This window comes from Solanum pennellii, chromosome 6 (assembly GCF_001406875.1).
Source record: "Solanum pennellii chromosome 6, SPENNV200".
Lineage (NCBI taxonomy): Eukaryota > Viridiplantae > Streptophyta > Magnoliopsida > Solanales > Solanaceae > Solanum > Solanum pennellii.
In genome coordinates this window covers 55,305,483-55,332,688 of record NC_028642.1, presented here as the reverse complement: position 1 = coordinate 55,332,688, position 27,206 = coordinate 55,305,483, and the positions used below count along the sequence as shown (strand labels likewise).

Below are 27,206 nucleotides of genomic sequence, written 5' to 3'. Positions count from 1 at the left end.
TAGGTATTGCTTGCAAGTGACAAACTCTACCTAAGTGAGCTGACTAGAGCTGGCCTCAATCTGTCTTTTTCTTAGTTGGCTTATCTCCATTAAGACACTAAAGTTTTTGTCCGCGTGTACCTTTTACCCCATTTTCTTCATATATAATTGACTCCTAACAAATGGATCCCTCAATGTGTTAAAGGAAATTGGTCTAGTTGGTGCGTGGTAGCATTTCTTTGTGTCCTTTCCTCCAATCTCTTTTAGTTTCTCGTTTCAGAAGTGTATTCAGAATCTTAAACTAACACGTGCTACATTTCTTTAATATATACACTCGCACCAATCATAGCTAGGTAGGTCATTAAGGCTAAGTACGTGCATGTCAACCTCTTCAGATCTCATTTATGGTCATGCGATTACACTGAATATGTTATTATTGTTGTAAGAATGAAAATTTCACGATTCATTAGAAGTGCCGACTTTTTAAAAAGGGACAAGATTGTAATTTGTATAGTATGTCAACTCATCTAACTTAATATATAATTTGATGGGAACTAAAGCTGCGCAGGGAAAGAAGGTGACATGCTCCGTGGGGAGCCCTTATATAATACTTTGATGCATTACCACAAGAATCAAATGTCCCTCTCAATTTTTAAGTAACCTAAACATTAAACATATTGACATGACATGTGAGTGCAATGTTATCACAAATTATATTATATTATTATTACAAGTTATGTATTATCATCCAGACTTTTGTTACTACTTGCTTCAGAATTAGTCCCAAAAAGTTTCACTTGAATCTCCTTCATCAAAAAATATAATTACGTAATGAATAAAATTACGAGAAATTAAAAGGGTACAATTCTTTTTAATACAAAATTTGCTTAAAATTTCTGGTACCTGTTGCTGGTGGGGAGGTGGCAAGTCGAGGTGCGCGAAAGCTGACCTGAACACCACAATCATTAAGCTTTTGAATTTTGTTTGTAAAAAAAATGGAGATGAGGAATCGAATCCTCACTAATAAAGTGAAAGTTCACTTAGCCAACCAATCAAGCTACTCAGAGTCCCTGAATTTTTAATTTGGTATTCTTGCAATTTTTTAAAATCCCTTGATTGAAATTGTTGGCTCCACCGTTATCTCCAACTCCAAGTAAATAGATAGGTTCAGTTACATTGCTAAATTTGTCCATCTAAAATCTCACATAAAGAAGAATTGGGTCTAAATAAGTTCTCAAGTCCAACACTAACATGTAAACAAAGGCCCAAAGAACGATTTTCTCCAAAAAAAAAAAAAAAGATTCTCAATTTAACAAAATACCATCATTACATACTCAAATTTCATCACTCTCACAATATATAGCTAATAGCAATAGTACTAGTACATTTCCATTTCTTGATGTTCATTGAAACAAAGTACGTACACATATTATTATTATTGCATCTTCAAACTCAACACACACAAATTATTTAAGCAGCGATGACACGCAAATTAAACAACAATACTCAACGTTTATTTTTTACTACACTCAAGTGTAGCGATCTTCATTTGCGATGGTATGAAGTAATAATGGTGAGAACAGCCATGGTACCAAATCCAGCAAGAAGTGGAGTAGTTGCTAAATGACCTCTATCGAAGAATATTAGACTCTTCTTCCTTAACTCTTCGAATGTATCGATCCCAGTTGTTTCAATTGTGTCTACAAATCCATTTACGTAACGTTTGAGCTCAGAACTAACACCAAAACCAACACCAACTCCACTTGCTAGGAAAAAACTTAGCACCTGCATTGCAATACATTCACTTGATTAGCTCTTGACATGTGTTATTTCGAGTTGTTTGATCACGAAATTCGCATAATTTATAGTATTGAAAATGTGTGATCATCATATCTAAACGTTTTATAGACAGACTCTTTTTAATAGGTGATAATAGTAAGACTTGAGCTCAAAGACTTTTCTAAAACCACCTATTTAATTATAAAGTTTGTACTCTATCTGTGCCACTTTTAATTGTATTAATTTCATTTTTTATAGTCAAACTTTTAATTATATGTATTTTTTCATCATATTGGTATGCAAAAAACTGTACTTTCATATAGTTTTTGAATATCTATTTTTTTTGTTTAAAATATCGAATTAATATTATCTAATTTAACTTTAAAAATTAGTCAAATTAACTTTCGAAAAACAAAATATGACAAATTAAAAATAGACCGAAGAAATATATACCTTATCTACGAAATATGACAATAAAAAATGGACCGAAGAAATATATACCTTATCTACGAAAAAATCCAAGCGGCCAAGGAAGTTGCCATGAAAAACCCTTTTCCCTGTCACGGCGTAATACAATGCAAATGGCAGTTGAATCAATGAGTAGATTGATCCAACTAGTGCCGCTGCTACCACGTACCTGTATTTACGATTTATTTTTAGTATAGTATACAAGTAAAAATAATTAAATAATTTTTTTTAATATAATAAACAAGTAAAATCGAAAAAATATATATATAACCTGTAGCCCTTAACGTCACTGTATTTAGTTTTTTCTCCTCCACTAAGTTGGAAGCTGTTGGTAATCATGATTGGTACTGAAGCTCCGCACAACAACATAGTGACAAGTCTAAGAAGGAGGATTGCCATAGCCCTTGGTGTTTCCATTTTAATAAATCTTTTTTTTTTTTCACTCTCTTGATTATAGCTAGCTATATATTTTTTTATTTATTTGCACATTTTTTGGTGGTCTAGAGAGCAACCTTTTATACCATGGACTAGAACTAAATCTGTTATTGTTAATTATTGTGTCTAAGATTAATTTTTGTCTGAATTATATGGTACTATAGATAATGAAGTTTCCATCATCATTTCACAATTGTGTTCTTTTATGATAATATATCATACCTATCCAATTATGTAAAATGATTATGGGAAATTTCTCTTTTTTAATTTATTGGCTATTATGCCACCCATAGAGGTGACATATGGAGGGTTTCACCGGTTAATATGAGTTGAGTTAATTAATAAACAATTATTTCACTAGCTAAAAAATTACTTTGATTGAATGGGTTTAATCTGAACACTGGGTTGTAATCACTAGCGGCTTTTGGAGACAAAATAATAAAGAGTGTTAAGAGCTTTTATCGGTGTTATTAGTTAATTGTAATTGGATCTAAAGTCGCTATATGCTTTAAGGATATTCACAAAGAGTGTTAATTTTCTCTGAAAATATATTTAGCGATAATTAAACTTTTGAATACCGACTAAAAAATATTTTTGCTACAGTGTAACCCAACCTGCGGCCCTAATTCTCCATTATCAAAATGTTTTTCTTTTTTCTCCATTACTCACAAAATTCTCCAAAATGCTATCAAATCCACTAAGCTATATCAAGAAGCAAAACACAAAAGGCTTCAAACCTTGCAAAGCAATTTTGCAGCTCGGTGCACAAAGCCTTCTGTGCTCAGGCATGGTCTAGAAAGGCGATCACACCTCAAGGGGTATGATGTAAACAATCTTTCCTGATTGGTCCTATGGCTCGAGAAAAAACTACAGAAAGAGCTGATGTAGGTTTGAATATACAGTTCAATAGAATTTCGTAATTTTAGCTGAAACTTCATATATATATGTATCATCACTTCACTAAATATGTCGAAATATTAAATTCAGAACTCATGTTATTAACACTTGAGGTCCTCGTCCTAGAATCCAGAACCCTTATATCAAGTATACACACTCTCACCTACTTCTAATTTACCTATATATGTCAAATTAAGTATAATTATATGATTGAAGGCTATATAAATTGTTCTACATTATATTTGTAGTATTTACTTATTGAATTGATGTATGTACATGTGTGCAACTTAGAGTTTTTCCTCAATACAGTTAATTTCACATGCAAGTAATCACACCATTAAATTGTTAGCAAGATGTTGGATTATCTTGTTTGAAAATTACAATGATAATTAAGGGCGAAAAGTAATGTAAACCTACCAACCTTTGTTGTTTTTTTGGGACTACAACACTTTGTGTTAGAAAATAATATGCAAGGTCTACAATATATAGAGTCTTCAATTTGGTACTCCTACTATATAATAAATAAAAACAATTATCTCACGAGCAATTCGTAGTCTTGATAAACAAAGTTACTTGGTACCTATTGCTGGTGGGAGATGAGAGATATCGCCTAAAATTAGGGTTCGCTTGGCCATAGATTACCCAAATAATATCTGGAGAAAAATTTGGCAAATAGTGTTTGTCCATACAATTTGCCATTATTTGGCAAATATCCAAATTCCCAAATACTAGTTTTTTCTAGTATTTAGGCCTAATCTCAATATTTGGGACTTTTGAAAATTGAAATTTTACATCAAACTTTTTGTAGAAATCTCATATCTATGATTAGAGATTTCAAGGATTGTATTGATGTATTGATAAAAATAATGTTGAGTTACAAGCTTCTTATATAAAAGAGTATTATAGAGTCCTTAATTAACTATATTTAGAATCCTACTACAATATTTATCCTAGTTGTACTATAATCCTAATCCTAATCTAATCCTAGTCGAGATATAATACTAATTAATATGAGTAGTGATATTGTAAACACGTCCGTCAGCTTCATTCGATTTGTTCCTTCGACATGTTCCATTGTCAACTTCCTTCTTCATCAACACTTGCTACAGACACGCTAGTCAGCTGTTTTTGACCTGTTCCTTTGACATATTCCAATCGTCAGCTTCTGTCTTCTTCAACACTTTTATCTTTTACAAAAACACTCTCTATAGTAGTTGTTTGCGTTATATTACATAATTCTTTTACGTGAACATCAAAGTAGAGATAAGATATGGTGGTTGACGAAATCGGCTCAAGGTAATAAAGTCATGTGCTTTGTCTACTTCACCATGTATTGAATGATACTTGTTGCACTCACTCCAAACTACCACATTGCCTAGTTGGATGAACACTACTTGTTATTTGTTGCAACGAAGATCCAATTGACTTGTAATACAAACTTATGGCTAGTTTTGACAGTTTTTAAAACTTATGGGTATAAATCAATTTTTCTAAAGAAGTGAAATATATTTCCCAAATACTATGACCAAACACACGATAAAATTTCATCTAAATTTTTGCTCAAATAATATTTGCCAAAAATATTTGAAAATCTATGATCATACGCTAGCTTAATCAAGATACGCGAAAATTGATCCAGGCTCAACAGTCATGTAAAGAAAAAGAGCCTAGAAAATTTTAAAATAGCACCTTAATTTTCTTGATGCATGCTTTTCCACATGTATTTACTTATAATGTCAAGCCTCTTATCACAATAAAAATAAACTATTTAGTTCCTTAAGGTTTTATAATCTACTAACATTGTACATTAATTTTGCTTAATATACCTTCATTTCCTTGAGAGTTGCCTAGGTTAAGTGGAGTAATTTGAGTGAAGATTATATTATAATACTAAACAGAGTAATTAATATAGAGATCATGAGCATTGGGATACCCTTTAGGATACCCTACTAATTTGGCACCTTAATGTGGTCATGCAGGCATTACACTCTGTTCTGTCAGCCACATAATATATTCTTATATTTTCTAATATATACAAACTATCTTTTCTTATTTTTGAAATTTAATTTCCTTCTGATATTAAATGAGCCATGTTTGTTTTTAAGTTTTATATTCAGCATTTATTTTAGGGCTGAATTTGTGATCCGAAAAACTGATTTAAAAGGCAGAACAGTCGAGCTCGAACTCGAAATCTATTATTATAAAAGAGAGTGATCATGTATAAATATCAAATATATGTAAATTATTAAGAATTAGGATATTCATTACTTGAATCATTTCAAGACGATTCTAGTGTAATTCCACAACTAAGGTTTGAAAATGATCCTTTACCTCAACCTAATAGAGATAAAAAGATTATTTTCGAAAGACTCAAGTAGTGCATATTAAAGCTAGTAGAAACAAAAAAAAAATATAATCAAAGAAGACATAGTAAATCATAAGAAAAACATTATATAACATTTAGAGAAAAAGAACGATAACAACAACTATATAATGCAATAATTGAAACATAAGAAACAACAACTAAGAACATGAATCTAAGAACGAGCCAGAACTATTTGAATAACACTGCTACTTTATAAGGAAGGGAAAACATCTAATAGTGTACCAAACTATCACCAAGCCTAACCAGCACGAAAATAATACAATCCACAATTACCTACTAAACTTCTACTCAAATCTACTATCTCCACATCTTTCTATGTAAGATCATATACTCGATAAACTAAAAGTGAGTCATGTGTTAATTAATCATCTCTTTTTAATGGTTTTTTGGCTGATATCTACTTTTTATCAACCCGCGCATTTAAAAATTATATTAAAAGCATGAGACCATAACTTTTTATAAAAAATGATTTTTTTTCAAAAAAATATTACTGTTATATTAGTAAAAAAAAAAATATTCTCAAGAACATAGTGATATATGAAATGTTTAATTGGAGAACCATGCCCCATTTCTAGACCTGAAATATTTCGTCTGGCCGAACAAAAGTGAAAGGGATTTAACCAAAGATTAGTCAAGAAGAGCAAAGAAAGGATAAACAATTGAAGAATCTGCAAGAAAAGAGAAGAAAAAAGCGAAAAGTTCAAAATCAAAATGCTCCCATTTTGTTGTAATGTCAATTCGGAGCTCCGTTTCAGTTGAATGTGATGTTTTGTTGACGATGTTATCAATTGGGTATTGTTTGGTTGCCAGAAATATATATTATCCTTCTCCTTCGATTCGTGAGTTGCCATTTTCACTCTTTATGGTTCTTTCCCTTTTCAGATTCTTCCCCATTTTAACCCCTTTTCAATTATTGTTTTATTATTTTAAAAAAAAAAAAGAACTGTTTTTTAATCAGTATATGTTTTTTGAACTCTTGTTGTTTCAATTTTTCCTAGTTTTGGAAAAAGTTGAGATCTTTGAATGGGTTTGTGGAATATCTAGCTAGGGTTTTTTCATTTTCAAGAAAAACTTTGGAAAATTTTTAATTTCTTCATTGGAATTATCGACGTATACTATGCAGCTTATAACTTTATTTAGTTGTTTGTTGTAAGTGAACTTATGTTCAACTTACTCTATAGGATTTTTTCCTTGAAATTTGTTGTGATTCTACAATCCCATGTTATTTGGGGCCAAAAGTGATATAGCATAATATGGGTATTTTGTACTTTTGAGTCAATCAACACCCATGTTGGTCCACGTTTGATATTGTATTTTTGTGAACTTTCGATGTGTTGTCAATTTCTGGAATAGTGTTCTAAACTTACTATTGCACTTTTTGTTATTGGCTTCTCATTCTATTACTGTTTTATTTGTTCTTTATTCAGGTTGGGTTGAATATTGTTTGTAGCAGTTGACTACTGCAAGATTTTTGAGTTCTCCATTGTATCAATGGCGGACTCTACATCTTTAGATGTGATACTGGAATTTCTGCGGAAGAACAAGTTTACAGAGGCAGAGGCTACTTTGCTTGGTGAGATGAATAAACGTTCTGACCTGAATGGTGTGGTAGAGAAGCTTACTCTAGAGGATGAAAAGCTGAGCAGACCATTAGAAGAAAATGGGGGCAAAGCAACTGTGGAGAATCTTGGAATGGCCTGTCGAAATGGTGGGGAGGTTTTCAAGGAGTCAAGTTTGAGGAGCAGTGGTAAGGAGCTTATTGTTAAGGAGATAGAATGTGGGATTGGAAGAAATGGCTCAGACTGCAAATTGAAAAATGTTGCGTTTGTTGGGAAGAAGAAGGAAAATAATGAATCTGTTGGGTCATACAACAAAACTTTCAGTGCTTGCAACAATGCTGAAGATACTATGATTGATATGTACTCGTGGAACTACAATCCTAGTGGTTCACTTGTGTCGTATCAGAACAATGGTGGAACTAGTGCTGCCAAGGATTTTTCAGGCTTGGTACATAATCCCAGTAATGGTTCTCTAGTGTCGCATCAGAGCAATGGTGGAAGTAGTGCTGCCAAGGACTTCTCTGGCTTGGTGCATAGTGGGAAGTTGAGGTTAAATTTGTCTGAGGTCTCAGAGTGTGGAAAGTCTAATGCAAAATCTGGGGAGGATGTCAGTTTTTCTGGTGAAAAGAGAATGTCGTGGCCTGGAAGTACCAGCAAAGACAATGTGGAATCAAAGCATGGAAGTCAAAATAGTGAACTCAAACAGTCTAATCAGCAAATTAAACTAAACGGGACATCCAAAGATGTAATTATTACTAACTCTACGTACGAAAGTGATGAATTGACTAACCTTTCATCCAACCCTTGGAAAGATTGCTCAGCTGAAACTGTTTTCACGTTCTCCAAAGAAGATGTTTCCACAAGTTATGATCACAATATTGGTACTGGTGGTAACAAAGTAGGTAAAAGGATAACAGACAGTAATGATGTTAGGAATACAATTAAAGAGCAAGTGGATGAGGTAGGAAGAGCTTTTTATTTGGGAAAGACCCCAGGAAGTGAACCAAAAGATTTCAGCGGCTTAGGCTTTTCGCTTATATCTGAGAGCCAGAAAGAAGAACTACCCAGGTTGCCACCTGTTAGAATCAAGTCAGAAGAGAAGTCGTTCAATATTCATTGGGAGGAAAAATTTGAACGAGATGGACCTGACTCAAAGATTACAAATGGTGACAATACATATGTCATAGGTTCATTTCTAGATGTTCCTATTGGACAAGAACTTACCAATTCAGGTTTGCTTGTCTAGCACTACTTTTATCTTGTAGTTTTGGACAAAAAACTTAGCCTGTTCTTTGGAGATACTAAAATTGCTAAATTGCTCCTAAATTCTCAGAGGGAAATTGTCTCAAAAATTGAATGAAGTTATACTAAATGTGGCCCTGAAAGCGTTGTTCGGATTAGAAAACCAAAAAAAGGATGCAATTTGGAGGGAATAAATGATATTTACCTTCTGTTAAAAAATATATACTTCCAAGTAATTAACCTTTGTGTTTTTTTGTTTAGTACTGACTACCTATGTATTCTGGGACTCTATATCAGATGGACTATTAAATGATATTTGCCTAGGTTGCTTAGTCAGTGTCCCATTATAGTACTTATTCCTACGGCTGATGTGAGGGGAGGGTCTTGTCTTATCTTGCCATTGATGGTTTGTATTGGTATTCCGCTGCTTGTCCTGTGGACTGTGCATCATTCTAAATCTTTTTTTAGGGAATAAATTATCTTGTTTGTGATTGTTCCACCAAGTTTTTGAACCGTGCATAGCTCAGGGATTTCTCGGTTGTCAAGAAAAATCTTGTCTGTGATTGTTGTCCTACTAAGCAAATATAAAGGGACTCTTGAGTGTAAGTTTTTCAGTACTTTTTGAGACTACATAAATTTAACTTTCTGCTCTTCCTCAATTTCGGGTTCTGAGGTAGTTCTCTAGATTTTTTTGACAACTTGATGATGTTGTCTACTTATCCTCGTGTTATGTTTTCTTAAACTTATCTATGTCACTTTGATTGATGTATTGTGGAATAATCATCATTGTCTTAACTGATCACCAGGTGGAAAAAGGATTGGTGGAGGCAGTTGGTTGTCTGTGAGTCAAGGTATTGCTGAGGACACTTCTGAGCTTGTTTCTGGTTTTGCAACTATTGGTGATGGATTGAGTGGATGTGTTGACTTCCCCAATGAATACTGGGATTCTGACGAATATGATGACGACGATGATGTTGGCTATACGAGACAACCTATTGAAGATGAATCCTGGTTTTTAGCTCATGAAATTGATTACCCTAGTGATAATGAAAAGGGAACAGGAAATGGGAGTGTTCCAGATCCTCAAAGAGGAGAAAACAAAGAAGATGATGAGCAATCTTTCGCAGAGGAAGATTCCTACTTATCAGGTGAGAGATATTTCCAATCAAAGAATGTTGATGCAGTTGGCTCTTCAGATGATCCTGTAGTGCTTTGTGAAACTGAAATGTATAGGAGAACTAACATAGGTGCCCAATACGACAGACAGTTGATGGATGAAGAAGAACTGAATTTGATGTGTGTAGAACCTGTTTGGCAGGGATTTGTTACTCAAACAAGTGAACTTGCCATGTTAGGGGATGATAGGGCCTTGAATGAGCGTGAAAGGCCCCGACTGGATGATATTTACGTGGACGGTGATCAGCATGGTTCAGTTAGGTCAATTGGTGTAGGTATTAACAGTGATACTGCTGATATCAGAAGTGAAGTGCACGAAAGTTTTGTTGGAGGGAGAGGTCAGGGGGATATAGGGTATTTCCAGGATCACGATGCCAGTATTGGTGGGGCTAGACACATACCCCCTGATTCAGATAAGCCTTATTCTGAGATGAGAAACAGAAATGAGAAAACAGCTAAGCAGAGATCTGACAAGTCTGTCTCGGGTACTGATAAAGGAGGATCTGTACAAACAAATCACTTACATGGAGGATTCTCATTTGCCCTTCCCGGAGATGGTCAGTTGATTCATACAAGCTCGAGTAAATCTTTACGGTCAAGTAAGGGCAATGCTATTATCACTGATGAAGCTCATGACAGTCTGATTGCAAATGATGACTTGCTTGGTTCTTTGAGGCCCAAAAGCAACGAGTCGTCACCTATCAAGAGCTCAAGAGATGAACGCAACAAAATTGCTGTAGGATCAGTAAATTCTAGCCCTTCATCTCTTTCAAATTATGGTTATGTAGAACGGGAGCATGTGAAGAAAGAAGAGGACACACAAATAGCCAGAGCAAGAGTGGAAGATTTGGGGCAGTCATTGGAGGATGAGGAGGCAGTTGCTGTTCAGGAACAAGTCAAGCAGATCATGGCTCAGGAAGAGGAATTTGAAACTTTTGAACTTAAGATTGTGCATAGGAAAAACAGGCATGTTCAATCTCTTGTTGCCTTTTTTGAATTAGTGTGGACATAATGCCTGTTATTTGATTTTAATACCCGTAATTTGATATTATTCCAGACTGGAGGAAACTGCTTCATATATGCAGTTACAGTCTTCATCTTTGGTACTCCTTATGTTGGTTTTCTTAAGTGCTGCACTGATCATGATAGATTTAAACTGTGATAAGGGAGAGGTTGTTTACCAAATACATTAGAAACATGTACTTTATTAGGGATGTGAAGATATAGTAAGTCAACGAAAAGCTCTCCTATAGCTCTGGGGGCTCTTGTTGTTGACATATCTTGAGCTCTATGAAGAGACACAACTTTTTAGCATGCTTTGACAACATAGTGAAGTTAAGCAGTCATCACCGAAACCAGTGGAGGCGAAGTCTCAAGAGTAACTGCTGGCATGAGATCTGAGATAGGTACTTTTTTTTTTCGGGGATAGATGGAGGCTGATCATGCAGGGTCAATTCAGCCTATGCACCATGAACCATCAGAATTAGCCAAAAAGTGACTTTTCCCCCTTTTTTTTAGAAGGTAACATTTTTATGTATTGACTAAATCAGTACATAGGTTGGACACAAAACCATATTTACAATCATAACAAAAAGCCAAGAAACCTGATCCAAAATCTTAACCAGAGCCTAGGATGTCTATGATAGAATCAGTGTCTTCTCGGTATATCTGTGCGCATCTGGTGACATGTTCCCTTCTGATTATTGCAATCCTTATTGAAACTCTTTTTTAGCTGAAATTTTATGTTTACAATAGATAAGAAGTTCAAAATATCACAAAATTTTTGTTGGGCCTTATTTATGCTGAAAAAAGTTGCAAAGCGGATTTTGTATGTTTTTATGTAGATAAATATTCAGTTTCAATTATATAGGGCTCATGACAAAGTTATATTTCATGATCTTATGTTCCTCTGGATCTGAAGAGGAAGTATGTATTAGACGTCAGAGGGAACTTATGTTTTGATTCGGCATTAAATTCAATATTCATGCTCATCACTAAGGGGTTGTTTGTTTGATGGTTGAAATAATAAATTTCTGCATCAAATCCCACATAAGATAATGTTGTATAAGAAAAAATATCACTGCATGATTAATGCAACATTTAGTTGTCAGTATTAAATAATAATTGAATTAAAATATGCAGGAATTGTGTTATTTTATTTGAGATAGAATGTAGAATAAGAACATGATTCTTCCTACCTGTAGAAGGCTCCAAGCCTTGTTGGATAGAGTTACCTTGTACTTGTGTTGGTGGGGTGGTAGTAGGTACCCCATGAAATCAGCCAAGGTGTGCACAAGCTGGTCCTAACACCACAATTATAAAAATAAAAGAGTGGAATAAGAACACGTGTTAACAATGTGGGTATTAAGCTATTTAAAGAATAAGTATCCTTTTAAATAAGTAGTTCAACTATAAGTTACAACTATCTCGTCATTATTAATCAATGCATAACAATCCCTTCATTATTTATCGTTGCATTAAAAATCCTTGCACTATAATCCATTTATGACTAGTATTTGAACCAAACAACCCCAAAGGTTTTTGCTAGTCTACAGTAGTTAATAAGATTTTTGGTTGTGTTTGGATATTCGGCGTTAGTGGCCTGCTTAAAACTGTATTTCATGCCCAACAAAAGAACAGTGTCTCTTGGTAATTGGACTATGCAATGTTCCTTTAGGCTGCATGATAAGTTTTTGGTTTTTGAACATAATGTATTCTTGTATTAAATCTAGACCCTTACAGATTTGACATTCATGCATTAACAAAACTGTACTTCTCTCCGCTATATCCATGGACATCTCTGTAGTTACTTGATTTTGGTTAGAGACTGGGTGATTCAGATTAATAATAGCTGTGAAGGGAGCTGTAGAAGTTTGTATGTTTGGCTTGAACTATATTTACTTGATGGTATTCCACTGCAGTCTTTGAGGAAAGATGAGAGGCTTTTGAAAATTCTTTGGGAACTGTTATCTTTACCTCTGTAACTGGATCACTTCCATCTAGCTACTAAGAACTTCCAGATTAATTTATAATTTCCGACTTTCCTTATGCACTGGGTGTAGATGAAACTGGCTAGTGACTTAAAGAGAGTTTTGTCTATCTGTTTGATTGTAACTAGTCAATCCTTTTAACCTTGTAAATTTCTCTATATATGTTTTGACTTATTTCTTTGGAAAATATACCTTTGCAGGTTTCTTCAGCTTAAGTTAGAAGCTTTCTTACCCACTGTTGTCTCTTCATGCATGTTCCAAGTTGTCCCTTATAAAATGAACATTCTTTTCAATTTTCTTTACCTCAAATAGTTTTTATTTTTCTGGATTTGAGGTTTTCTTTTTGGTGGTTGATGAAGTTCTTTTATTTTTGAACTCAGAACTGGGTTTGAGGAGGACAAAAGTTTCCAGGTTGTTTTAAATTCAGTTATAGCTGGGCGATATCAAGTCACTGAGTATCTTGGATCTGCTGCATTCAGCAAAGCAGTACAAGCACATGATCTTCATACAGGCATGGATGTCTGTGTTAAGATTATAAAGAACAACAAAGATTTTTTTGATCAGAGTCTTGATGAAATAAAGCTTCTCAAATTTGTCAATAAGCACGATCCTGCCGACAAGTACCACCTACTTCGGTTGTATGATTATTTTTATTATCGCGTAAGTGAAAATTTTGTTGTTTTACAATTTTTGTACATCTTACTGTTATATGCTAGTGGAAATATTCTTGCTGCAAACTTTTTGTGCAACTTTTGAATAGAATTGTTGCTTTTTATCCCTAGCTTGCATACAACGGGATAGTGGTCAGTGGAATTTTTCTTTTTGAAAATTATAAAGAGATCTGCTGTGCCACTATCAACTTCAAAAGTGCTGTTCTGCAAAACTAGCTCCATAAAGATTGAAGCTTTGTTTGGTTAACACCCATCAAGATGTCTTAATGAAGTAGGGAAATCTCCTGCCAGGATAGTCTGCAAGATAAATCATGATCGTTCTTTGTGCATGTGTAGATGTTGAGGAAGGCAACCTTAAGTTCATAATTTTCTCATCAGACTAATATGGTGTTAACCAGATCATTTTATTGACTTTCCCCTTGAAAAACTAGATTGTTCTGAACCTTGGGAATAAACTTTGACAGTGTAAAGTTCAACCCTGATACTGTCTGATTGCTCAAGAGAAGTGAACATGTCTAAGCATCTAGCTGATTTTGGGAGGTTTTATCCATAAATTGATAAAGACTTGACTAAATGAAAAGTGTGTGCTGTACTGTACGCTCGATGCTACATGATATTTGTGGCAGATATCTTCGGCCAAACTAAATATGACATAGTTTAAAAACAATATCTTCTTCAATCCAATATGAAGAGTGAAGAAATATTGATGTGCACTTGATGTGCCTCCTGAGCTTATGCCATACTGTGGTGTACTTCACATTTATGTATTATTCTGAATGTAAGCCATAGAAGCTCTTGATCACGAAAATTTGGCTCTGATCTTTATGTCTGTGTTCAGGAGCATTTGTTAATTGTATGTGAACTACTGAAGGCCAATTTGTATGAATTCCAAAAATTCAATAGAGAAGCTGGTGGAGAAGTCTACTTTACCATGCCAAGACTGCAGGTTTGTTGGATCGAAATATTCATAGATATTTGATGCTAATGGTATCTCCTGTGATGAATTTCATATATACCTGTTGTGCAGTCAATCACAATTCAGTGTTTAGAGGCTCTTCAGTTCTTGCATGGCCTCGGACTCATACATTGTGATTTGAAGCCCGAAAACATATTGGTGAAAAGCTACAGTAGATGTGAGGTGAAGGTAATTGATCTGGGTAGCAGTTGTTTTGAAACAGATCATCTTTGTTCTTACGTCCAATCAAGGTCCTACCGTGCACCAGAAGTTATTTTAGGGCTTCCTTATGATAAAAAGATAGATATCTGGTCCCTTGGCTGCATTTTGGCAGAACTTTGCACGGGCAATGTAAGTTTTTTTTTACTTTGCACACTCCTCATAATGATTATTATATCTATATATTTCCGTCAACATGATTTTATATTGGGATATGCTGTCCATTATGCCTGCATTCTGGTAGTTCTTGAGTACCTTTTCCCTTATTTTTATTTTATACCCCTTCCCCGTTCTCCTAGATTGATGAATTTGACAAATGCAAAGCTGCAAACATCATTATGTTTTGGAGTTAGCGCCTAGGCCTTTGGTACAGTAAGAGCATAGCGCGTAATGTGTGGGTTAGGTGCACATCACAAGTCAAATATTTTGGCAGACTAAAATCTGGAATTTAAGTTGAGACAGATAAAGAGACTGACCTATTACCCACTGAGTTTCAAACATGTGTTATTGACTTTCGGGATTACTCAGTTATCAGAAGAATTTATGTCCTTGGAGTTGCTATTGGTATCAAATCTTTCAGAAGCCCTAGTAATTGTTGGCAATTGGCATGTCATCTTAATATGAAATAAGTTTGTTAGGAGGACACTGAGACCATTCTTCGATCTCGCTGCTTAGCGCTGTACTCCTATCTTATGTTAGAATCAGAAGAAACCAATATCTGACTGCAAGAAGAATTGTGTTTGGCTTTGATATTTCTAACCAGAGAAAATCTTCATAAGAACTAAGACCTTGTGAGAAGATTCAAAAACTTTATTTCTATTATTATCGTGAAGTAAGTAATAGCTATCTTAAACCATCTCCTCACTAGCTTGACCTTTATGTTGTCAACGGATTTTTTTTTTTTTTGGGCAAATGTGGTTAAAAATATGCTAATTGGATTGTTAAGAAATGGACCTTGGGATTAATTCAACCCTCAAAACTAGCTCAAAGGGGAGTATTGTGCAAGACCATATAAGAAGATCAAATGATCCTATCCCCATCGATGTGGGATATTCAACACCCACGCACGCCTAGGACTCGACATCTTGAGCATTGGAAAATATAAGATGGGGGGCAATATCAGATGAAACGAGAACTGGGTGGGTCCAACTTTGGTATTATGTTAAAGAAATGAACTTTGAGCCTAACTCAAGATCAAAAGCTAGCCCAAGAGGTGAAGTGTTTAAATAACTAATTTACATGTCCTAAAAATGACAGAAAATCAAACACCTAATTACAATAGGAGTAAATTAAGCTACCTACCATAATTACACATATTCTAAAATATTCACAAAGATTCTAATAGGGAAACTTACATAAATGTGCTATAATAAAAAAATATTTACCATTTATAGCAATAACATTTTTTTTTCACTTGATCGCTTTTAATTCATTTATAATACAATTTTAAATATTCACATATAATACAAGTTTTAATGATGGATAATACAATGTGACCATTTTGTACCAAACAAACACAATATATTTCGAAAATAATTATAATTCAAATAGATTGCATAAATAATTCACCTTTAATACATATTACAGATTTATCACAGTATTGCTATAAATGGTAATAAACAAAAAGTATCGCTTAAATCAGTAATTATTTTTTAAAATGTATTAATTTATGTAATTTTTCCATTCTAATACTACTCTCAAGCTGGTGCATGCAAATTATAATGTATCAAGCTGGCTTCATGTATAACGTGTTCTGGGATTGGCTAATATGTCTGCAAGCTGATTATTTGACCACACGAACCTTGTACGATGTCTCTTTAGAGTACCTTCTCTCTAACAAAATGACAATCAATCTCGATGTGTTTGGTCCTCTCCAAAATACCAGATTTGATGCAATATGAAGTATTGCAACTTCTTGATCCCTTAAATGTGTAAATGAAGGGAAGAGCAAGAGAGTTCAGAATACTTCACTATCTTGAGAGTGATGAATACTGTATTTCTTATATCTTTTTATTAACACTAGGACTTGGTCTATTCTCAAAAAAAAAAAATATCAGAAGTTGGTCAGTCTGTTGAAAATCGAGGTCGGATCCTTCATGAATTTTAAGATTCGGGGAATACAGATGCAGAGATTTGGCTAAAAATAATTCAAAATATCTCGAAATAGAGTCGTAAAACCTAAATTTTGAGATATTATGTGGAGAACTTTAGGAGAAGATATTGTTTTAAGTGGAGAATTCTGGAAGGGGGTAAAAAGAGAGACTTTAAATTTATACATAGATGGTATTCCAGTTTCTTCAATTTCACCTTAGCTTTTGCATTGTTTACAAAAATCATTGAATCTGTTCGGAGTTTCTCCTCTCGATTTTGGTCAAAGTACTCAAAATCGTTTGACCAGATCGGGTATGGATCCCACAGCCATGTCGTGTCGACATGGATGCAGCACCAGAAGTGAAGAGTCCTAGCAACTTCACTTAAAATTGCTTAAAATGAAATTTGTAATATTTGATGTACGTATTGAAATATCAACCAACTGTAATTTGATGTCTGTTTTGAATTTTACTAGTGAAGTTCTATAGGAATTTTCCCATTTTTGCAGGTCCTTTTCCAGAATGACTCTCCTGCCACGTTACTTGCAAGGGTACTTGGTATCACAGGTCCGATTGACCAAGAGATGCTTGTCAAAGGACGAGACACTTACAAATATTTCACCAAAAATCACATGCTATATGAACGAAATCAGGTAAAGTTTCTTCTCCTTTTCCACTCTTTATTTCAGTTTTTTTACTTTTGTTTTTGGGGTGATCCCCTGTTTCCCCAGATCTCATTTTTAAGATCAATTTGTCTACTGACATTAAGATCAATGTTTTCATGTGTCAATGACTCAATCTATTTGGAGGTTATTTAACCATGGATCCAGTTTTTTAAAAAGAAAAAATCAGTTTCAAAAAGGTTATTTAACATGGATCCTTCCTTTACCTTGATGTACCCATGTCCAATGGGTATAACATGGTACGGATGTTGCATAATGATACTTAAAAATTGGCTAAAAGTTGGCAACAAAAAAAAACACCATAGACTTGCATCCTTAGAGGATATGTACCTGTTCCCGAGTCCATGTGCATAGTCTCGAGGAAAACATATATTATTCTGTGAAAGGCCTTTGGTTTTGACAGTTCTGTATCTACAAAATATTTCCTTAAGTTGCGCTTCAACTGAGATCTAGAATCTGCAACCCAGTAAACATCATTGTTGGGGAGTCCCTTTGGATTCTTTGTTTTATATATGAATTGGTTAATTGTTTGAATGCAACTTTGGCCAGAACAAAATGAAATTGGATGTAATACAATGTCAAGATAATCAATTCCTCTTTCTTTCTTATTTCTCTTTATAGGAAACAAACAGAATGGAATACTTAATACCCAAAAAGACATCCTTGAGGTATCGATTGCCAATGGGGGATCAAGGTTTCGTTGATTTTGTGGCTCATCTTTTAGAAGTTAACCCAAAGACGCGGCCTTCTGCCATGGAGGCTCTAAAACATCCATGGCTATCATATCCATATGAGCCAATATCATCGTGAGTCATGTGAGATCTCTTGGCTCTGAAGGTGTTTTCTATTAGTTTGATTTGGATTCTCCAGTGATGATATATGAAGAAAGTTGTCCAAGCTGGGTTGTATTTCTAGCTAACTAATATAGAGTGTTATGTAACATTAAGATTTTCCCTTTTCTTCCTCGTCTTTTTTTGGTCGCAGCAAATGCATTCTGTTTGTACATGATGTCTACTAATTCTTTTTAGGTATTTAGTGATAGCTTGTGAAGCAGCCGCTTATCCAGTTTTGGTTGGCTTTTGCTCAGTTGCTGCTGTGTATCAGAATGAAGCAAAAGTTCAAACATTTCATGAAGATATACTATGCAAAATGCAACTTCTTGATGTATTATTCTGTGTTCTATGTCTGCGTCCAGCATGTAGTTAGTTCAAGTCGAGCAGTAGGTGGGATGAACCCACTGCCTACATACTACATGCAGATCGAGTAATGGTGCAAAATAGAATAGTTAACAGGAAGATACAACTTGTTATTGTAAACAATCTGCAAAAGAATATTTCTGGTTGCATTACATGAAATTTATGGCAGTAATGCACCCAGCTGTTGTTACAAATTCACCTCCAACTCGAAACAGAATATGTTCTCCTTTTCCCCCAGAAAAAGATCCATTTTAATGTTGACTATCATGAAGCTGTTAAGAATTCGAAGCGTAAAGAACACACTGGTCAATTAAAATGCAGAATTAGCTCCCTTGGTTTTCCCTAACAACACGTCCTTGGCTTCATTGATCTTGGAAGCAAGATAATGGCTGCCACCGGCGTCTGGATGATTTGCTACCATTACTCTCCTGTGAGCCTCCTTGATCTTCTGCAAGACGGCACTTTCCCTAGAGTAGGAATGAAATGGAACATAAGCAACTAATAGCTTTGTGGATCACGAGCTCAAAACCAAACTGTGACAGGAGCACCAATCTTCTTATAGAAAGAATAAGTAGTTTACACTTGGAATGCAAGAAAATCTTGAAGACTATGAATAGTATGCATCTGAAAGTTAAAAGTTGCAAACTTTCCGGAACAAGTTAGCCATGACTTTTTTGTTTGAGCCCAACATATTTCAGAACTTGAAAAAGAGCACAAAAATAGAAAGAAATACATGTTGGCGGCATTACAAAAACAGAACTTAAGCAGGGTAAGATTATCACACACCTAACTCCGAGAATCAATGCTGCTTCTCGCCGTGTCATATCCCGATCAAAGCCCCCAGGATAAAACCTCCTCACTCGGGGTGCTGCTTTGAACGTTTGCCACGCTCTTATCAAGTATCTAGCTCCCAAAGCAGCAGCACCAATGGTAGTCCCAACAACTAATGGAGTTGACTGAAAAGAGAGAGCACGAAAACACTTGGTACCATAATAGATCAACCGAGTAGAACTTACAGAGGAATAGTATGATTAATAAGAATAAGAAACAAAAGTTCAGACCCTTGCATAGCAAATCAATCTCTTTTCATGCTAAAATAGCACCATGGTTCTTGAGGCAGCTAAGAAAATCTTTCTTAAAATACCATCCATTAACATATATATACACTATCCCAGAACATTTATCAACAATAATTGAAGTGCAAAACAAAACATGTTTTGAGGTTCAATTATGCAATTAAAAGTACTATATACTTGAAAGGAAAACAAAGATAATAACAAACTTGGCAGTCTCAAATACAAATTTGACCTTTTTCCCATAGCTAGAGTTTGACCATATAGATTTTAGGATTAAATTTCGAAAATTTATCATCTTTGGCACATCCACACACAAAACTTCAACTTTTTCCAAGTTAAATGTATGTCTAAACAAAACTAAAAATTTCAAAACTAATATGGCTAAACAGGAGCTCAATTTCAAATTTGAAACAAAATTTGGAAAAAGAACATAGATTGCTGTATCCACCAGCAAAGCTTGCATACAGGCGCTTACCATGAAGTACTTATTCAACTAAAAAAACAAATTATTTTCATCAGAGCAAAAACGATGAAATCCTAAAACAGAAATTCTCAAGGAAAGTGAAAGAAATAGAAGATTAATTACCATGAGAAAACTCGCAAGTCTTCAACAATGATGAGATTCAGGATTTTCAATATGCAGTCAGCTGAGAAATTTGAGACAAATACACAATCAATTCGGTGAAATTAGCAAATTTCATCGTCGATTTTGGAACCACGGAGTTTATATATATATATATTGCCATGAAAAAGTGGGTTTTGGCTTGGGCATCAAGAAATTTTAGACCCACCAACATGGCGGTTCGCGTTTTTATTATCCTAGAGGATTCTATTTGATGATGCATCCGGTTCAACCAATTTTAGCCGGTCCAATGTATAATTAATTGAAAAAAAATGAAGAGGTGAAAAAAAAAACAATGAATAAAAATAACTAATTGACTTATTTATTTTTTAAAACGACAATAGGATTGACCATTTGCGCTATTTAGTACAACTCGATATTTTGTAACATTCAGGCTTTGCTGGAAATTATTATCAAATTTTACTTTTGATCGTAATTTATCGAGAATATAATCTTAATTTGAAGTTGTAGAGGAAACATATTATAGTTGAATGCTATTGTTAATACTTAATAGAGCATTATCTTGTCTTGTTTATCCTTCTTTATTATTAGTTGTAGTTTTTTGTCCTCCGTGCATGGATTTTGAGTTCTTTAAAATTTGTTACAAGACGTGGATCGATCATGGATGAGCCATCAGTCATATTAATTTGGTAGCGTCCAAAAAAAAGACTCTTCTGTTTACACACTTCTAAGAATAGAATAGACAAGTTATTAGTTACATCAAAGTTTATAGTGAACCAAGATCTTAATCTGAATGTGACCTTGTATCTATCTAGAACTATTTCTTACTGGGCTTAATCTAACAAGTTATTATCATGATTTGTCTGATACAAATAATAATAACAACTTTTACATTGTAATTTTATAAATAAAATATGAAGAGAATAGAATATATACGTATCTTATTCTTATTTTTATAAGAATAGAAAATTATTTCAAATAGATCCGACACACGTGGCTTTAATAACTTGACAATTATTCAATATGATGATCCACTCACATACCAGGTCAGCATATGTCGTTTCAAAAATTAAATTTTAAACATGTTTTTTCTTACATAATATTGTTTGTTCCATATCAGAAACAATTACTACTATTAATTTCAAATTTAAGCTACATCTGTATTTGCATGAATAAATACCTACTTATTTTATTTTGATAGCAGTCCCTTGAATAGAAGTTAGAACAATAGATAATAAAAATTCATCCGCGAAAAGAGGGATTAAATTTGATCAAGCTCGCTCTGTTTCATCTGGATCGGAGATCGGAATTCTCCTTCTAGTGTTCGCCTTCACCGGCATTCCGATCTCCGGCAGTTCACAATGATCAATATTCCATACTTGACTGCCTTGTCCACCTATTTCAGCTATGGCTTGCTCTTTGCCTTTGGCCAATTTCGTGATTTCTTCAGAAAAATATTCGATTGGTGGAACGCCAGTAATCTTCAGGTACGTGTGTATTTTCTAATTCTATAATGTCCGTCTCGTGAATGAATATGCGCGTCTCTGCTTTTGATTCATGCAATTTCTACTGACCTTTAATTTTATGGTGATCTCGTGTTTAAAATTTAATGGCAGGGATATGCACCTATCTGCTTAGGACTAGAAGATTTCTATATTCGTCGGTTGTATCTTCGCATTCAGGTAATCATCAACACTTGTTGCAGATTTGTGATGGTTTATGTTTGAATTAGTACAATTGTGTTAATTCGATAGCTGTCTTATGCTAAATGAGAATTTATATTTGTTCATATATTTTTGCTTCGTTTTATAATAGGACTGTTTTGGAAGGCCAATATGCAGTCCTCCTGATGCTTGGTTTGACGTGGTAGAGCGTGTATCCAATGATAATAACAAGACACTAAAGTTAGTATACGTCATTTGCTTCGTTTTGATCTTTTTCTTTGACTTTCTGAAAAATGCTTCCCTCCATTTTGTGGTTCTTTGATTGTTCTGTTTAATACTGGTGATGTATGAATATTTCTCTGTTGCACAATGTAAGATATATGGTTTGTAATAAGTGTTTTGAAACATTGTTTATAATGCTCAATCCACTCAAAATTCTTTTTATGCAGTCGGACCACAAAAGTTTCAAGGTGCCTGAACTTGGGATCATATAATTACCTTGGTTTTGCTTCTTCTGATGAATATTGTACCCCGCGTGTTATTGAGTCTTTGAAAACATTTTCCGCAAGCACATGCAGTACCCGTGTTGATGGAGGTAGGCATGATCCCATTCAATTTTGTCTATGCGTCTATCCTGCATAAGTAAACATTGTTTATGAAAATTGTCTTGTCAGGCACCACAACGTTACATAGTGAATTGGAAGTGTGTGTGGCTAATTTTGTTGGAAAACCAGCTGCTATTGTTTTTGGTATGGGTTATGTAACAAATTCAGCTATTCTTCCTGTCTTGATTGGAAAGGTATGGAGTTATAAAAAGTTATGTTCATGTTTTATACTTGGACGTTATTTGCTTTTTAATTACAGTCATTTGCAGGGAGGTTTGATCATCAGTGATTCTCTGAACCACAACTCTATTGTAAATGGTGCTCGAGGTTCTGGATCCACCATTCGTGTTTTTCAACATAACAGTAAGTATTCATGAGATTCCTTTTTCGTTTGAACAATAATGTTCAATGAGGTGTCCTATGTCATGTCTGCGTTTTAAATTTCCATAATTTCTTTAGCACCATCACACTTGGAGAAAGTCTTGAGAGAACATATTGCTGAGGGACAACCCAGAACCCACAGACCATGGAAGAAGATAATCGTTGTGGTCGAGGGTATATATAGTATGGAAGGGGAGCTTTGCCAACTCCCAGAGATTGTTGCGATATGCAAGAAGTACAAGGTAATATAGTGTTTGATGTCTCTTCCTGGAACTTCTTCTTTTAATAGACATTGTCAATAATCTTTTAGCTTTCTGCCAAGCTCTTTCTTGTAACGAGAGCATCTAGTTTATATGTATCTGCTTTCTGAGGTTCATGTTTGCTGATTTGCATGTGTCTAAATCTACTATCTGATTTTTGCAGGCATATGTGTATCTGGATGAGGCTCATAGCATTGGAGCAGTTGGAAGAACTGGAAGGGGGGTCTGTGAGCTCTTAGGAGTTGATGCTGCAGATGTGGAGATTATGATGGGAACTTTTACAAAGTCATTTGGATCATGTGGGGGTTATATTGCAGGATCAAAGGTATGATTTTCACAAAATAATGCTTCTGACTAGCTTTTTTCATTGGTTGAGTTAAGCTTTCCAACCTTTAGTTTGCTGAAGAACCGTTCGTGGATAACTTGGGATTTGCATCAAACCTCATATTTCTCAAGGATATTACCTGGTTGTATCTGCTTAATGCTGCCTCATTCTAATATGTCATTGGGTTTGAAATGAATGCTGCTCCGACCATAGTGACAACAAAATTGTCAATTGGTAGCCTTGGTTTGCCTGATTGGTTAACAATTGTAACTGTCATCACGTTATGTATTGCCATTTTCTCGATACTCCTTTTTACATTTTCTTTTCTTAAGCTAATATGCTCAATCTTGCATGAAAATCACATTATTACATAATCAGGTCAAACCTTGTCCAAAGAACATAGCAACCCAGTAAACCAGAGTATATTGGCACTTGAATGAAAACCCTATTTCCAGCTGATAATAAAACCAGTCTTGTAGGAAATTATATATACTGCAGGCTTGCGGGCATTTCATGTCTGATCTTCCAGTACAACTGATTTGATAGACTTTATCTAGATGATTTGTTTCATGGTTTCTGCCAGTGAACCACCTGAATGATTGATTCTTTTACTTTTTCTTTTCCACTTCAGTAGAATGTGTGTTCACAGAGCTTTTTCTTGTGGTAAATTTATGATGTCATCTATAAGAGATGGTTTTGACATTTGATACAACAATATAGGAACTTATTGAATATCTGAAGTACACTTGCCCAGCTCATCTTTACGCCACATCAATATCACCTCCAGCTGCCCAACAAATAATTTCTTCTATCAATGTTATACTTGGTGAAGATGGTTCTAGTAGAGGTCAGAAATTTCGTCCTGTTAAATGCAACTCTACTTTTCATTATATTCTTAATGCAACTCAACACTGGTATAGTGATAGTCTACTGATCATTAGAGCAACTTTGGTTCTTATAGGGGCTCAGAAGCTAGCACAGATACGTGAAAATAGCAACTTTTTCCGCTCTGAATTACAGAAGATGGGCTTTGAGGTTCTGGGGGACAATGATTCTCCAGTCATGCCCATTATGCTCTACAATCCAGCAAAAATACCTGCTTTTTCACGGGAGTGTCTCAAACGAAAAGTACTGTTTTCTACTATTTTTTCAGCTTCATCCAAACTAGAATTAGATCAGTCTCTATTAAATGCTACTCCCAATTTTTTTTCTTGTAATGATATTTATTTCATATCCTACTACTATAGGTGGCAGTAGTGACAGTTGCTTTTCCAGCTACTCCTTTACTACTGGCCAGAGCACGAATTTGCATATCTGCTGCTCACTCAAGGGATGATCTTATTAAAGCGCTCGAGGTTAGCTTGTACTTGCATTTGTTTATCATTTCAGACGATGATCATGTTTAGTTATGTCCTACTGACACTATACGAGCAACAATCCGGCACCAGAGATGCTGCTTATTGAGGAATTAACCTATTGTCATGCCATACAAAATAAAAAAGAAGATTTAAACAGATTAGAGTGGCATATTGAAATCTTGAATGAAGAAGGTCTTCTGTGTTTCAATTAGTATTTCAGTTCATGAAAATCAACACCTACCAGAAAAGAAAGGCAATGTAGTCATTACTAGTGCAAGTGAATAGCTAGTAACTTAGCAACTATTGCTTTTGTCAGGTTATCAGCGAAGTTGGTGACCTAGTGGGCATTAAATACTTCCCTGTCGAGCCCAACAAAGAGCAGCTAGAAGCAAACCGAGTCAAGCTGGAATGAGTTAAGTTTCAGAATTGATTCAATCAAGCATGATACGTCTTTAGGATGAGAAGTTTTGACACTTTTTAACTTTTGTATACAAAGTGTTGTCACGTACTACATGGGATAGTCTTATCTTTCTCTTATGCTTCACGAAAGGGATGCTGCAAGGTGCCAAGTCGTGAATATTTTGTTCTCTCAAAACAAAAATAGAGAAATGACATGGAAAAAGCAAATCTTCAATATTGACTCACAAATTGCTGAAGGAAACTAAAGAGTAGTAGTGAAAAGACAATAGCAACACTGTAACAAGAAGGGCAAGAAGCAAACTTGCCTCTCTGTATTCACTGTCAAGATGAGAAGTTCAAAAACATGAACGTCAATCCGAAAGATCTTTGAATCATATAATTCAGCTTGCTTTGTCTATTGTTTTTGTCTTTTATGTTATTTGCTAGCATTAGTTTCTGAAACTTGTTAAACTGTTAAAGAATGGACTTTCAGCTAATATGAAGGTTTGCAATGCTTGTATACACAGTTTTAGTAGGTCTTGGTTCTTTGCTGTTAATAATTTGGAATTTTCTTATATGTCAGAATTTCATAGATGAACCAGTTGCTAATTTTGTGGCATTTGCCTACTGGGTTAAAGGGATACATATTTTAAGGAGTGGCCTAAAAGAAGGTTATGGCAAAATCATCCCCTGGAAAGTAAAATTTGCTGCTATGCAATGATTTGTCAAAAGGTAATTTCAGAGGCATTTCATACTGAGACTGAAAGGTTTTATATATCTGTCATTTCTCAACGCATTTCTTTAGACGAAGACTCTGTTTCTACCTCTTTTCAGATGATAAATCTTTCAAAGAACATGGAGTGTGAATCAAACCAATTTTTTTAATTGAAATTGAGATACTGATGTAAGTTTCTACCCTTCTGAATCAGATAGATTAGATTCATATCTGAAAGTGGTAGATGATAAGTTTTTTCAATATTAACTATTTGCCCCTCTATTAGAGGCGTTCTAGAAATGTCTGCAATGCAATCGAGTAAATAGCTCTACGAATGGATCGGATCGGATCGACTTGAAAAATGAAAAGATTATTACAAGTTACACATTTGGTGAAATAGTATATTTCCCCAAAAAGCAGAAACTATACGCAAAAATAACTCCTTTATTATATTGGTCGACAGAGTCAAATTGAACAATGATCCAATCTTTCATACAGTGTGTAAGAGATGAATCTAAGATCTGAAGTTTACTGATTCAATACAATAATAATTAGACCCGCAATCAAATATTTCTAGATACTTAAATACATACATAAATATATAGAGAGAGAGTTTGAACAAAAATTACTGAATTCTCGTGAGTTCACAACTAATATTCTAGATCCACCATCAGTTTGAATTGTTCAGTTTACACAATAATGTATCACTTTGTGTGTAGTATTAGTTGAGATGTATGTAAGCTGGCTCGAACACCACGATTATCAATATATACATAGAGGAGCAAACTTGTCATAGTAAATGTTGTGTTTATGAATCATAGTATTAATTTGATTTGGTGAAAATTTTAAAGATAGAAAAGCACCAGCTAGGAACGCTTCTTCTCAGCGTGGATGATTAAATGAGGAGTATGGTGGAAATTCGAATAAACATTGTTATGGAGTTATTTCAAACACCTTAATAAAAGCAATAAAAACTACCTCTTCGTTGGTTGGACAAAAATGTTACACATTGACATAGTTGCTTCTTTAATATATCAAAAGTAATAATTAAGCTATTGAAGTTCAAATTCGAAAGGAAAACTAATAATGTGTGGAAATCTTTGAGACACCTAATA

The 27,206-nt window shown here is 34.5% G+C and overlaps 4 protein-coding genes across 4 annotated transcripts; 2 read left to right on the top strand and 2 right to left on the bottom strand.

Annotated features, from left to right (window-relative positions):
* Nucleotides 1-1,337: 1,337 nt before the first annotated feature.
* LOC107023932 (CASP-like protein 4D1) lies at nt 1,338-2,719 on the bottom strand. The gene is made up of 3 exons (XM_015224780.2): nt 2,498-2,719; nt 2,260-2,395; nt 1,338-1,764 (listed from the first exon to the last, which is right to left on the bottom strand). Exons 1-3 carry the CDS (start codon nt 2,641-2,643, stop codon nt 1,525-1,527), a joined length of 522 nt encoding a protein of 173 aa, XP_015080266.1. The 5' UTR covers nt 2,644-2,719; the 3' UTR covers nt 1,338-1,524.
* A 3,753-nt stretch (nt 2,720-6,472) lies between these two features.
* LOC107023228 lies at nt 6,473-18,696 on the top strand. The gene is made up of 8 exons (XM_015223853.2): nt 6,473-6,783; nt 7,372-8,735; nt 9,552-10,887; nt 13,292-13,571; nt 14,421-14,528; nt 14,610-14,888; nt 17,356-17,499; nt 18,151-18,696. The coding sequence occupies exons 2-8, from the start codon at nt 7,436-7,438 to the stop codon at nt 18,337-18,339; spliced, it is 3,636 nt and encodes a 1,211-aa protein (XP_015079339.1). The 5' UTR covers nt 6,473-6,783; nt 7,372-7,435; the 3' UTR covers nt 18,340-18,696.
* A 100-nt stretch (nt 18,697-18,796) lies between these two features.
* On the bottom strand, nt 18,797-20,541 carry LOC107023229 (mitochondrial import inner membrane translocase subunit TIM14-3-like). Its single transcript, XM_015223854.2, has 3 exons — nt 20,388-20,541; nt 19,512-19,681; nt 18,797-19,192 (listed from the first exon to the last, which is right to left on the bottom strand). Exons 1-3 carry the CDS (start codon nt 20,388-20,390, stop codon nt 19,036-19,038), a joined length of 330 nt encoding a protein of 109 aa, XP_015079340.1. The 5' UTR covers nt 20,391-20,541; the 3' UTR covers nt 18,797-19,035.
* A 1,029-nt stretch (nt 20,542-21,570) lies between these two features.
* On the top strand, nt 21,571-25,951 carry LOC107021896 (long chain base biosynthesis protein 2a-like). Its single transcript, XM_015222608.2, has 12 exons — nt 21,571-21,871; nt 22,001-22,066; nt 22,200-22,288; nt 22,498-22,643; nt 22,723-22,847; nt 22,923-23,016; nt 23,113-23,276; nt 23,458-23,619; nt 24,340-24,466; nt 24,581-24,747; nt 24,867-24,974; nt 25,294-25,951. Exons 1-12 carry the CDS (start codon nt 21,746-21,748, stop codon nt 25,387-25,389), a joined length of 1,470 nt encoding a protein of 489 aa, XP_015078094.1. The 5' UTR covers nt 21,571-21,745; the 3' UTR covers nt 25,390-25,951.
* The last annotated feature ends 1,255 nt before the right edge of the window (nt 25,952-27,206 follow it).